Source organism: Amyelois transitella, chromosome 18 (genome assembly GCF_032362555.1).
Source record: "Amyelois transitella isolate CPQ chromosome 18, ilAmyTran1.1, whole genome shotgun sequence".
Classification (NCBI taxonomy): domain Eukaryota; kingdom Metazoa; phylum Arthropoda; class Insecta; order Lepidoptera; family Pyralidae; genus Amyelois; species Amyelois transitella.
The window spans coordinates 2986657-2999956 of NC_083521.1; the positions used below are offsets into that span (position 1 = coordinate 2986657).

The 13300-nt window shown below is 37.8% G+C and overlaps 1 protein-coding gene across 2 annotated transcripts in view; it reads left to right on the forward strand.

Moving 5' to 3' along the window:
- LOC106136272 (metastasis-associated protein MTA3) overlaps window positions 1–13300 on the forward strand; it is a 45492-nt gene that overhangs the window by 21375 nt on the left and 10817 nt on the right. For both annotated transcript variants that reach the window (XM_060949188.1, XM_060949189.1), the window contains exon 3: window positions 1799–1906. In XM_060949188.1, coding sequence (XP_060805171.1) covers window positions 1799–1906 — 108 coding nt within the window. The remainder of the gene's footprint in view (window positions 1–1798; window positions 1907–13300) is intronic.

Here is a 13300-nt window from a genome sequence, read left to right on the forward strand (position 1 = left end):
TGTATTCTCACGAGTGGATTCCGCTCTATGAATCATCCTATGACGATGTCATAGTCGTAGATCACGTATGTCAATAACTTCGTAAGCTGTTCGTGATTAAGTTAACAAGATTGTCAATGCACTCTATTCTGATGCAACCGACGATGGAGTAAGGCACTCGGGCGTTCAGTTTATAATCCACAACCTTAAAGGTGGTTTAGTGGTAGATTTTTTTCATCATATTAAACGGAAGCTAAGAAGTATAGAAATAGTTGTTTGAAAATATTAATACAGCTATGAAAGTGGGTAAATAGCGTACCGTACGCTCCCCCAAACGGGGTTTCGAGTCGCACCCTTGGCGACGTCGGCCGCCGTGCCCCAGACTCCGATAATCGCCGTCACTCTGCCCTTCAAGGTCGCAAAAGACTCCTGGCACACTTTAGCACGAAAATACTGAATTTTCACTTTCTGTGCCGTAGGTTTTTCAAGGTTTATATTGTATTTCAGTACACCTTGATTAACTGAAGACATATAAATATAAATTTTGAAATGCATATTTTTCACATGTTTCTCCTGATAATGTTAGCCTTATCGTTTTTCCCTTTTAATAAATAAAAACACCTTTTCCAAACGCCTATTAGTATTTTATTAATAATTTTTTGCGTTTTATTAGTTTTTATAAGTTGTTGCTATTAAGTCACTTAATTTTTATGAAGACTGAATTTTCCATTTATTGAAACCATATTTTTTTTTTTTTACACAGATTGAGTTAGCCTCGAAGTAAGTTCGAAACTTGTGTTACGAGATACTAACTCAACGATACTATATTTTATAATAAATACGTATATAGATAAACATCCAAGACCCAGGCCAATCAGAGAAAGTTCGTTTCTCATCACGCCCTGGCCGGGATTCGAACCCGGGACCTCCGGTGACACAGACAAGCGCACTACCGCTGCGCCACAGAGGCCGTCAAATTTTACGTATATATTTTACGTATAATAATTATAGTGATAGTTTAATTGCTCAGCTTGTAATTAAAGGTCGGTTCTCGTAATACGTGTCCGTTAGCTGGCGCAGATTAATAGCGCCATTACAGCCAAGGAAAAAGTTGCCTTCTTTATAATAATCAATAATTTACCACCGCATGCGACATCGTATTCATGAATTTTTAGTTCAACAACAAAAAAAAAATATTTTTTTGTACTTGTAGTACACCTGGTTCATTCGGATACTCCAATATATAATAGTTTCCAACTAATAACTTGTGACCTTTACACCTGCCTTTGAAAACCCGCGCTATCTGTAAAAACATGTTTAATTTGTTGTTGTTTTATTTCTCGTTATATTGGAATCATTTCGCTCGATGCATATCGCTATCTTTGCTTAGATAGGGACTGTCTATACTGTTTTAGTGTTTACAGTCTGCAACAGAGGAATAATGCTTAACATGTATGTAAGTACGAGTAGGTAACATACATACCATACGTTAAATTTTGAAGCATGTGGGTCGAATGTCAGTCAGTCGTACTTTTACGCTTTGAGAACGGAAAAACCTTTTAAACCAATAAACAAAATATCGATTTGCAACTTCTTCCTCATGCTTGAAATATGTTTTAATATGGACTTTTTGTATGTAGGTAACATACATACCATACGTAAAATTTTGAAGCCTGTGGGTCAAATGTCAGACGTACTTTTACGTTTTGAAAGCGGAAAACCTTTTAAACCAATAAACAAAACATCGATTTGCAACTTCTTCCTCATGCTTGAAATATGTTTTAATATGGACTTTTTTCAATGTGTCTTGTATTTGCAGTGGCCCAGTCAGAAGACTCACCCGTCGCGATGAAACTCAAGAAAATATGCCTTAAAACGCCGGTAGGCGAGGAACAGGCGGCACAAGCAGTCCTTGACCCTGCGCTAGGTAAGCTCAGTTTCTTTATGAACGTCAACTCTATGTTTCATGAGGAATTAAATCAGATTCATACATTATCGCATAGCTTCCGATAGTAATACACAAGCCATTGAAAAAATTCATGACAGGGAAAATGCCTATAAATGGAACACTACTCTTTCAGAAACTATGATTTCTTTATAATGACCTTTTTGGCTTTCACTTGCAAATAAACTTGTGACTCTGATTATGTTTTAAGGCCAGGAATGAAATTTTCCCATCAAGTAAAGAAAATTAGAACTTTAGACTTTCCAACAGTATAGCACCAAAGGTGTTTAAAGGATTCACCGTCTAATTAAAGCAACATAAGCTAGTTGATGAAGGGATAGGCTTATAAAATAAAATTCTTCATTTAGACGATAAGCCAGCAACTTGTCCCTATTGAATCTCAATTCTTTCATTAAGCAGCTAAACGTGGCCTTTCAGTTTTTCATGACTGTTGGCACCATCTACCCCGCAAGGGATATAGACGTATGTATAAGTTAGTTCTTAAAAGTCTAATCACGTTCGTTGGTCCAGGCAGTTATTTACTGAGGGCCCAAATCACTGTTGTAAAACTGTTAACTGGGTTGTTTCAATCTTTAGCGGCATTTCATGGGTTTGCACCAATTTGAACCATCTCAATGATGTTAGGAACGGAATCAAAATCTGTCGCGTTGTTTAGGAGTTATTGTATATTCAAGCGTAGGTGAAAACGTTCTTTTATTTAGATATATGTTGACTTTACTAGATGTTTGCGGTGCGACCGCACTTTTGCACTCGAGATTCCACTTCTCGGTTTTACACAGCATTTGTAGCCACCGCATACGTTGTTGCTTCTTTACATAGATACTTACTGGCATTATTAATTCAATTTGATTAACTGTATGTTGCTGCTTAACTGCTTGTTTATTTTTATTATCAAATCTTTCATATTCGCCATAATCGTTAACACCCAGACCATTGACTTTGAAATGCCTCCGTCGTCCGTTGATTGAAGCGTGCCTTTATTTTCCATCGCGCCACGCCACGCCACGCATGGAGGCTATGATGTCATCGATTTAATTGCGACGACCATTCCATTACTTACCTATAAATGCCATTTATTTCAGACTCCAGCCAAATAAGCTTCACTTCAGTAACATTGACACGCGTTTCGATCGATTTGTGGGAACTTTATAGCGTCGTTATGTTTTATGCAATATTGTCGGTTTTAATTCTCTTTTCAATGTCAAGTTTCAATTTTACTGCCGGCGGTTACTGCACCTCTACATACTTGATGGTGTTGTGACTTTACGTGCTAACTTTTTACTGAAGTCTTTGTGAATGGTATTTTAATTTTATGATCTAAGGCGAGTTTAACGTTGAAAATGAGCGTTGCCACGTATGTTGTTGGCGTTACGTCACATTTCACTTTACATCCCGGTGCGTACGAAGAATGCATGTACGAGTATGTGAGGTTCACATTCGTGCGCAGGTCGTTAATGGTTCAGCGTGGATCTGTTGTGTGGTAGGCGGGTGGAATAACCTATAATTAGATGCGCTTACACCAATCCTCAGTCGGGAACTGGTAGATGTCTCGTTCACTAATAAATATCGACTGAATTATAACGCGCATTACATAATAAACGTAGGTATTAGGCTCCTATTTAGAACGACTTTCAAATATTTATCTCCAACTGTTCCGTATCTGTGTTTTTCTTTCGCTTTGATATCTTTTTGATCATCCTTTAGACTTTGTACAGTTGCATTGAGTGCATTACCTAGATCAATTTTCATCTCCTTAAGCTTGTTCCAACATCCGACACTATGCTTTACAATTATTGTAATAATATTTATTCACTGGACGATTCACTTCAAGATAACTATAATATATATTATATTATAATTGTATAGATAATTTACTTTTGTTGTTTTCTATTGCCTGCAATGATCATGTTATTAACATAAATTGACGAATACATACATATAGTCACGTCTATATCCCTTGCGGGGTAGACAGCCAACAATCTTGAAAAGACTGATAGGCCACGTTTAGCTTTTTGGCTTGATGATAAAATTATAAATTGACGAATGACCGTTTTATTATTTATTTGCTTTCAACTGTCGTAGTGATGGCATATTAAAGATAAACATGTAGTTAAGTATTGCAGCACATATACATTATAAGAGGTATTATATTTATGAAGACCTAAATTGCCCAATGTTAGTCTTATAACACAACAGACTTGAATTGAACAGATTATATAGATGTGAAGTACATTACGTAGTCTACGTATGCGGAACAAATTGGAGCCGAGCAAAGAGGGGGTTTAGGGGGATGGTGTCGTGTATCGGGCGGCTTGATAAGTGACGACTATCCGTCAATATGTTGCATAGGAGAGCGTATGTGAATGTGAGGTAGTGGTTTATCGGACAATAGCCCGACCGTAGTCCGTCGCTGCAGATTCGGCGTCGGAGGAGCGCGGGCGGCGGCGGCGCTGGCGCTCGCTCGCTGTTTCTCGTGCGTGGTTGCAACTCTCAACCATGGCCGGTAATTTGATTGGGCCCGAGCTGTCACCTATGCGCCACAGTCGCCCGGCCGTCGCTCGCCGGCTATCGATTAGAGCCCCCGTCCCCTGCCCCCGCGTCGCCCGCGAACCGGATCTCGTCACGCCGCCATTGTGTACCCGCGACGCTTAAACGCATTCGTTTCTCCCGATGCGAAAACGACGCATTCCTTCCGCGCGCCCCCGCCCCGCTCCGGCGGACGCGGACCACGCCGCACGGTACGCCGCATCGCGCGGCGCCACACAGGAGATGCGATTGCGACCCTCTCATTACACTTTTACCACATTACCACACCAACTACGTGCGGTAATCAGCAGAACGCAAATATTTAACTCATCCTTCACTATCGTCGTTCGCTACAATCAAAAATCGAGTTATTTACAAATAAACACACAGAGTTAAACTCTGTAGAGCCTTGTCTTGTTTACCGCCGTAAATGTTAGTTTGCGCAAACTTAGACATTTGATACTTCAAATTAAAACATGCAACTGTTACATAAGGTTTAAATTCCGCTACAGTTCAAAACGGGGAAAATGGGAAATAAATGTTGTAGACACACACTTAATTTTACCATTTCCTTAAACAACTTATGGTATCATATTAGTTCATAAAATGTAATAAAAGAGTATTAAGAATTGTCCAGTAAGTGCATAATAAGTAAGCCTACATAAAGCAACTTTTGCACTTTAATATTGTCATTCCAAATTGTCTCTCACGCTTTAGAGTAAACTAACCTACTAAACCGATGATAAAATTCTGTAGGTACAGAGATAGATGAGACTTTGAAAAAGGACATAGGGCTACCCTTTGTATCAAAATTAAAAAAAATCAACGAAAATAGCGGATGCTTGTATAAATGTAAATTCTATTGTAGGGTTTGTTTTTCTAGAGCGGAATAGGTTTTATGAATTGAACTAATGTATAAGTACGAAAGTAAATTTGTTTGTTTGTTACTTTTTTTACTGTTAACCACTGAACTGATTTTGATGAAACTTCTACAGATTAACTTTAGATCTTGGAAAAAGAGAAATCCTTTTCCGAGAATGTATGGGAATGTATTACTTTTAACGTGGGCGAAGTTAAAGATGAAAACTTATCTCTTAATTTATCGAACCTAAAAATCCTGAAATTTAGTCTGCAAAAATGAAACCTAACTTTTTATACAAAAAATGGTGCTGATCCAACTCTCAACTGGGCGCCCAACGCTAGAGTCGACAAATTTTAATTAGTATGGAAATTCCTATTCTTCAAAGCTCAACTTTGGTTATTACGTAAATCAGAATCCTCCTGACGGTTGTCCCAGCTACCTTACTTGATCATGATCCAGGAGTTAACTGAAGAAAACGACTTATGGTCCGCAATTTTTTGTCAGTACGGTATTATCCTTCCTTATGTATCGACTACATAATCAAGTACACGGGTCTCTTTCATGTTTCGTTCAAATCACCACGAAATCACATGTTTCGATCCCCCTTTTTATAAAATGGTTTATATAAATGAAACAAAAGTGACTGTACCTGACAGGCTTGATATTTGAGGTTCTAAAGATTTTATTATCATCAGTAATCTTACTGAAATTTTGTACTATCATTATACCTGATACAGTGAAGTAACCAAACAAAGTTATATAGTGTGAGAGGATTTGCTGTTCTCTACTTTGTTTATCTAGAATCTATTTTCACTCGTTGGTACAGCATATTCTTTTGGCGTACCACAAGGAAACATCCTAGATCCCTCAATATTTTAGACATACATCAACTATTTATGACTTGTGAAATTAAAGGGTGGGATTTGCCACACATAAATAGAATAAGAGCGGATAACCTGCCACAAAAATTTTAATTTAAAAAGAACTTCAACACCGTTTTATTTTTTATTTCACTTCATTGGCAATCTCTATTAAGGTTAACTTCATGTCTATGCCGTAGAAGGTGACTATGGTGAGGTGAGGTGAGGTCAAAATCATTAAGAACGAAGTACCTACATCAAACATTCTCAACGGGAATTGGTGTAATAGTTAAAGCTTTACAGATATTCATAAGAACTGTGAAGCAAAGAGATAAGAATTATTTAACCTGGATGGCGACGAATGTGAGACAAAACAAAATAATCATAGTCATAAATAATAATATTGTGATCGACAGTAGGATCCTGTATGAAATTGACCCCGCGTGTCCGATACAACGGTACAATTTTCTCATTCTTAAACATGTGCCTTTTCTTCGACCTGTTATTTGCATTAGGTCACTCATGATTTATGTAAAAATATCATTTATTTGAAAAACGTTACCAAACGTATTGATATTTGATTTTTTGATGGTCTTTTCAAAGTTTCACTCTGTCTCTTTGCCATGAATGTCGTAAAAGGCGACTAAGGGATAGGCTAGTCTACAAACTTGAGATTCTTCTTTGAGGCGATGGGCTAGCAACCTGTCACCATTTAAATCTCAATTCTATCATTAAGCCAAACAACAGCTGAACGTAGCCTATCAGTCTTTTCGAGACTTGGCTTGTTGGCTCTGTCTACCCCGCAAGGGATATAACGTGATTACATGTATGTATGTCTTTTCAAACTGCATGTTGTGTTGATAATATATTGCTATTATTTTATTAATTTACTGTGAATTCTTCGTAAGGAAAACTGCACCTTCAGTTGATTTATGTTTAACTATGACCTAACATGGTCATATTCCTCGGTTAACAGCAGAACCAGAGTCTATTCTCAAAAAGGGTGCAACCTGGAATAAGTGATGCCTACTTATTGTTTTAAGGCATCTAGGTGAAAATAAATTTCTTATTATCACTCTAGTATTTGACTTACTCAATCTTCTAAGGTTTGTAGCCGATAATTCTCGGTTCTTAATGGTGTAGCATAAAAATCTTGACCTAGCATATTAATAAAGTGCCATTTCTGTAGGCTTTTATTAACAAAGAATTCTTACTGGTCAAACTGGTCAGTGAAACGGAAATTTGAGAGATGACTAGAGAAAAAAGACAAATTAATTTAAATGTTCTTAAAGAAGAAGGTGCCACCGATACAAAAAAGAGTAGGACCACTCTTTCTCTTTCCCATGGATATCGTAAAAGGCGACTAAGGGATAGGCTTACAAACTTGGGATTCTTTTTAGGCGATGGGTTAGCAACCTGTCACTAATTGAATCTCAATTCTATCATCAAGCCAAATATCTGAACGTGGCCATTCAGTTATTTCAAGACTGTTGGCTCTGTCTACCCCGCAAGGGATATAGACGTGACCATATGTATGTATGTTCTTCTGTAATGTCTAATGTTTTGTATAGATGTAGGAAAAAGATATGCATCACAATTAATTGTAGGTAAAATTTAGAGTGGTATGAATAATATTATTGTCATTAAAAACAAGGGTCTTCTACAAGCCTTTGTAATAGTCTTGTTGGCAGAAGGGGAAAGAAGTTTAAGTAACATTAAAATGTTGACAGAATTGTTTGATTTGAGCACGCGCTAGAGATCATTCATATGTTTATTTGTTATAGTTAGGATGGTAATAACAAGAATGTTAGGTATATTAAGGCAAGGATTATTACAATATGTAATGGTTTTTGTTTGGAAATTCAAACGTCATTGACCTTACTGAGAGAGCAGAAACGTCGCGGTTTCGCCACTAGGTACCTACTACGGTCGCGCGCATGCCTGTTTCTAAGATCGCGCCGCCTTTGCTTTCCGATGGAAATCATTCCAATTAAAATGGCACTCGCCAATTTTTGCATGGAATTCTCTACCGCTGATGCGGTTTGCTGGCGTTGGCGTAGAACGATGGCATTTGGCGGGCTCTAGCCGACTTGGAGACGGTGCAGCCGCATCTTACCGGCTACTGTTGTCACTGCGGTGTTTCGCGGGCGGGCAGATTTATTTGGACGAACCCCCTTCGGGAGGCGCGGGGCGCGCCACCCACCACGCCACCTCCACACATTTGACTGGATCAATAAGTAAGCAAAGGATGCCCGAGCAGAAAAACCATACACCCGACCACCCCAAGGGGGCACACGTAACCGACACCCCCTCCCCCCACTAACGGGAGGACTCCACAGATTGCCATTTTCTCTTTGCCTACGCTTTAATTAGTTGCGTAGTGACGCGTGTGGATCCATAATCCGGCAATATTAAATCGCCGAATGAATTATTATCATGTCCAGCAAAGTGGACATTACAGTGTAACTCCATAGTAAAACAAAGACTCATGATAAATTTCAGAAAACCGCATAGTATGAAAATCTTCATTTAAGCATTCATTTAAAACTCTTCCCGATTGTATGAAATGTAACAGAATCCAAATGACACTTTGTGAGAAGAGGCTAAAGTACCATTACATACCTCAGCCAAAAAAGTTGCCTGTCTTCAATAGTCTACCCAAATGCCACCATGGAAGCGAGATTAGATAAAGTTATTTGTAGATAATTCATGACATACGCCGCGTCACATGAAATTCTTTTAACAAAGCTTTCTTGTATGCATACTTAAGCTCCCATCTCTCATAAATATTCATACAAGTGTTCACGTATACTGCTGGTTGGTCAACCTTTGGCTTCATCGGTGGCACCGTTTTGTGGTTTACATGTACTTTCATTTCGTTAATCTACGACTCCTAAATTTAGCAGCACTTACTATTTATATTACGTTTATCATCATCTTTTTTATCTAGTGCCAAAGTTGTACGCACGCACTATACCTCAGCACAACTATTTCGTTGAAATGAGAAAAGCTATCATAAAAAGGCAAGGCATCCACCAAAAAGAGCGCAGCTTCGGGCTACGTTTCATTCTGAACGATCTCTTCATATTAGGCAGAGATAATTCTATGGTTGATAACATAACCCATTAACCAAATACGTAATACATTTATGATACTTTTGAATTCAATTTCCAATTTGTCTACCCCAATGGGACACAGGCGTGATGGTATGGCGTATGTCTGTATGTAAAACGTAGTTCCATACATTTTTTCGGAAATACCGCTATTCTAATTAAATATATATTAATTCTTTCGCCATAGATCTATGGGTGTTAGATCATTTCGTCTTCACAAACATAGTATTTCTCGACCAGTCTCTTGTCTTTATCTTACACTGATCTTGAGTTGAGGCTTAATCTCGTATTACCTTGTGCATCGAAATCTGTACCTTCTCATGTGACCTCTACATTCGCCATTGCTACAGTAACTGTTTTGTATTCATGCACTTCGCATTAAGTCTGTCGTAATTCCGCATTCCATTTGTTTCTAGGAACGTTATGAATTATGGCAATAAACGTATGCGTGTACATACAATTTCACATGATCATTATCTCTTTTTCGTTTTAACTTCATTTTGACTTATTCTTTTTAAAAAAGACGTCATGAAAAACTGGTTACATCAGAACCAAATGAGCCAAATGTCAATGCTATATAAGATGCCTAGGTTTGCAGCGGTTGGTGACATAAATGTTGCTAACAGCCTCTAAAATAAGACTAATTTCCAAACCAATAGGAAGCTTGCTAATTCCAGCCAATAAATTGGAAATTATCCAAGGACTTAAAAAAGTGGTCGGGTGTAAAGGCTGTGATTTTTACGGGCACTTAGTCGGTCGTCTCGAGTGTCGAGATCGCGTCGAGTGCACCCTGGCTCCTTTCCTCGCGATGGCAATCGAAATAATTATCATAAAGTAAATCCCCCGCAATTCGGCGGCCGCCGCGGGGCCGGGGCGTCGTGGTAAATGGCGGGCCCTTGCCGCCGCGACGACGCTCTAGTGATGGGCTATCGTTTTGGAAACCAACTTCACCGTATCGACACTTCTCTATTGTTTATGATATTGCTAATTATTGATTATTTGATTGACATATTAATGTCAATAATGAGCTTGACCCAACGGTAAAATTAGACAGAAATAAATAAAATTTTGGAACAGTATTGCTTCAATGGCCGTTTTGTTTGGTTGCCAGCAAGAAATTGAACCACTCCATCTTTCGTCATCAGGGGATGATGCTTAGTTCAAATTCAAAATTCAAATTCAAAATTTTTATTCATTATTATAGGATATTATTATATCGCTTAATAATTGTCGTATGGTTTAACAACTTGGTTGACGTCAAATAAATTACTTAAAAACTAAGTTTACTGCCGCTTCCAAGGCGTCAGTGCAGAAGAAGATTAGGCCAGGGGTAGCAGAAGAGTATTAACAAAACTAGGTCATTTCTTCAAAAGTATTGGGCATCGGATCTCTTGTGATACCAGGCCAACATCAGAAAGAATTGCGTTGTAATAAGACAAGCGATTGGCTCAAATGAAAAAAAATCCATTAAAAATATCGTGATTTCCATTACCTCTTACTGTCCCTGTCCCATCCCTCTCGATGGAATTAAATTCGCTCACTTTTTATCGTCTTCTCTCCTTTTGTTCGCCATCCCTATTTATTCCAATAATGGGTTAACTTGTATACACATGTATATATTATATTTGGCGTGGTTGTTCTAAAACAAAATAAGTATTGCATGTTAATATTCATGTGTTTTTAGGTGCTATAGCAGAATTATGGACCAAATTTGAAACATTAGTTTCTATAGTAAAAATATATAAATTATAAAAAAAAATGGCAGTGGTGGTAATTGTGCATCAGTTTTTGATATGGCATCTGTCGCGTCCGCTCCCTATTCACGCTAAAAGCGTCTGGTTCACTGACGCTTTTGTTAATACGCGTGTGTGATTAGTGAGGTGTCTGCGCGGTAATAATAAGTAGCCGTTACCTCGCCCCACCCCTGATCCCTCGCCTCCCCAGCCCAAAACGTCTCCACTCTGAAACAAATTTCAAAATTTGTTGATTTTTACTGTTGATAGATTATAATATGACCTAATTTGTGTTGTATAAATATTGAAAATGGGTCCCTGTACATCGGAAGTGCAGTTGCAGTCACATGACTGGAGACGGCGACCTCGCCCCGCGGGGGTCGCTGTGTCGGCCCACGGGGAAGCTTCCCTCGTGTTTACTTATTTCACCGACAACGCCCTATTTGACTTTTCATATAAAAACACAACATTGATTACTTCTGCGTCTTATGCTTCATTACATTTCAAGTTTGTAAAATTATGTCTTTATGAATTATGTTGCCTCAAAAATAATGAATTTGAGTATGTAAGTAGGTGTTAATATAACCTTAATTTTGTTATCTTTGAGTACGTACCTAACCGATTATCGTAGTTTTATAGCAATAAGATGAAAATAAAACACAAGATCTCTCATACAAGCCGTAGGTAGGTATGTTAAATTCAACCTTAGCCATCTACTTTCAAATTCCACGTAAGAACATACAGTAATAAAAGTCGACTACAGCGTTGATCAACAAGAAATGACAAAGGAATATTAATTAAATTCGTCTATTTGTATAAAAAGCCTGCCTTGTGCCGAACAATGGCTATGAAACAGAAAATAACATCTCCATATTTTTAATACAAATAAATTTAATCTACATACATGTTGTATGATAGGAGTGAACGCATGTCGTAATGCAATAGCGGCGGATTGGTGCCCCGTCGCATCGCGTAAAAATCGCAAGTCGTTTCGCAACGCACCTGCCAGTGCCGGCCGAGGCTGCTGCGCCGTCCGCCGCACCCAGACCACTAATCGCTTTCTGCAATAAATTCCCTGTTATTATGTGACACGTACTAGATCGTTCTAAGTTTACTCTCTTTCTATGTCAATCTGTTACTTGGTTACCTACTGTCTGCGTGAAATTATAATGACAGATTGGAAAAATGCTTGTTTAGATTTTGCAACCTGAACGAGTTTTGTAATAAATACATTTAAATCTATTAGTGTGTTCCTGGTTGCATCCTTATCTACATAGCTGAGGATGACTGCAATCGGGAACACGCGCAGCTGATGATGGTAGAAGTCTTAGGTAAAAATATAATGAGTTTGTAACATACTATTAGGTAATCGAGGCAGTTGAAAGATGTGTAAAGAGGCGAGATTTTATGTATGAACATCAATTAATAATTTTCTTATGTGTCCAATGTTCAATAACTGGCCCGAAATAATAGGTGAACAGGGTAACTGTTAAGTAGGTCTACCTTTTAGATATTTATTCTACAAGATAATATTTGCTGAGTACAAAAAAAAATATGTAATAGACTACGCTCATTGGTTAGTATTTTAAAAATCCGTCCACTTGATGCAACGGTCGAAGTACAGTTTCCGTTATTGCGCAAGCATCATGCGCACCAATAAACTGACTTGATGAACTGTGGTTAATCACCATAATTTAATTGATTAGCAAAATATTTCTCATCAGATGCAGTACATATCTACTCTTAGTATTGTATATTTTGAATATCTTCTTCATCAATAAAAATAAAACAAGAGAATCGTGCGTGATTCCGATGGAAACGTTGCAGTAAGCTTCTTCATCTTCGATCGGACTTCTGCATGACTGCGGCATTGTAGTTCTTAGATCACATGGTTGAACCACCTCAATATTATTTTTCCATTTAATGACTTTTCTGATATATTAATATATACTTTATCGTACAAAATACAAATGTATAGCACAATAGGCAGATTTAGTGTTAGAAGCATTATTTACCATTGTAATAATATATTTGTTAAGCTATGTTACTCTAAAGTTTCATACAAATTTATTCAATAGATTGGCCCTAAAAGAGTAAGAAACATACATAAATACAAATTTTTAGTCTTTGCATTCATAATATGAGTATGCAGTGTGATGATTTGATATAAATCTTGAAGAATAGCTCGTAGGTACGCATTTCGATACTGGTAGATAAAAGCAGTACAGTTGACAATCGGAATGTGTCCTAATAATAGATCT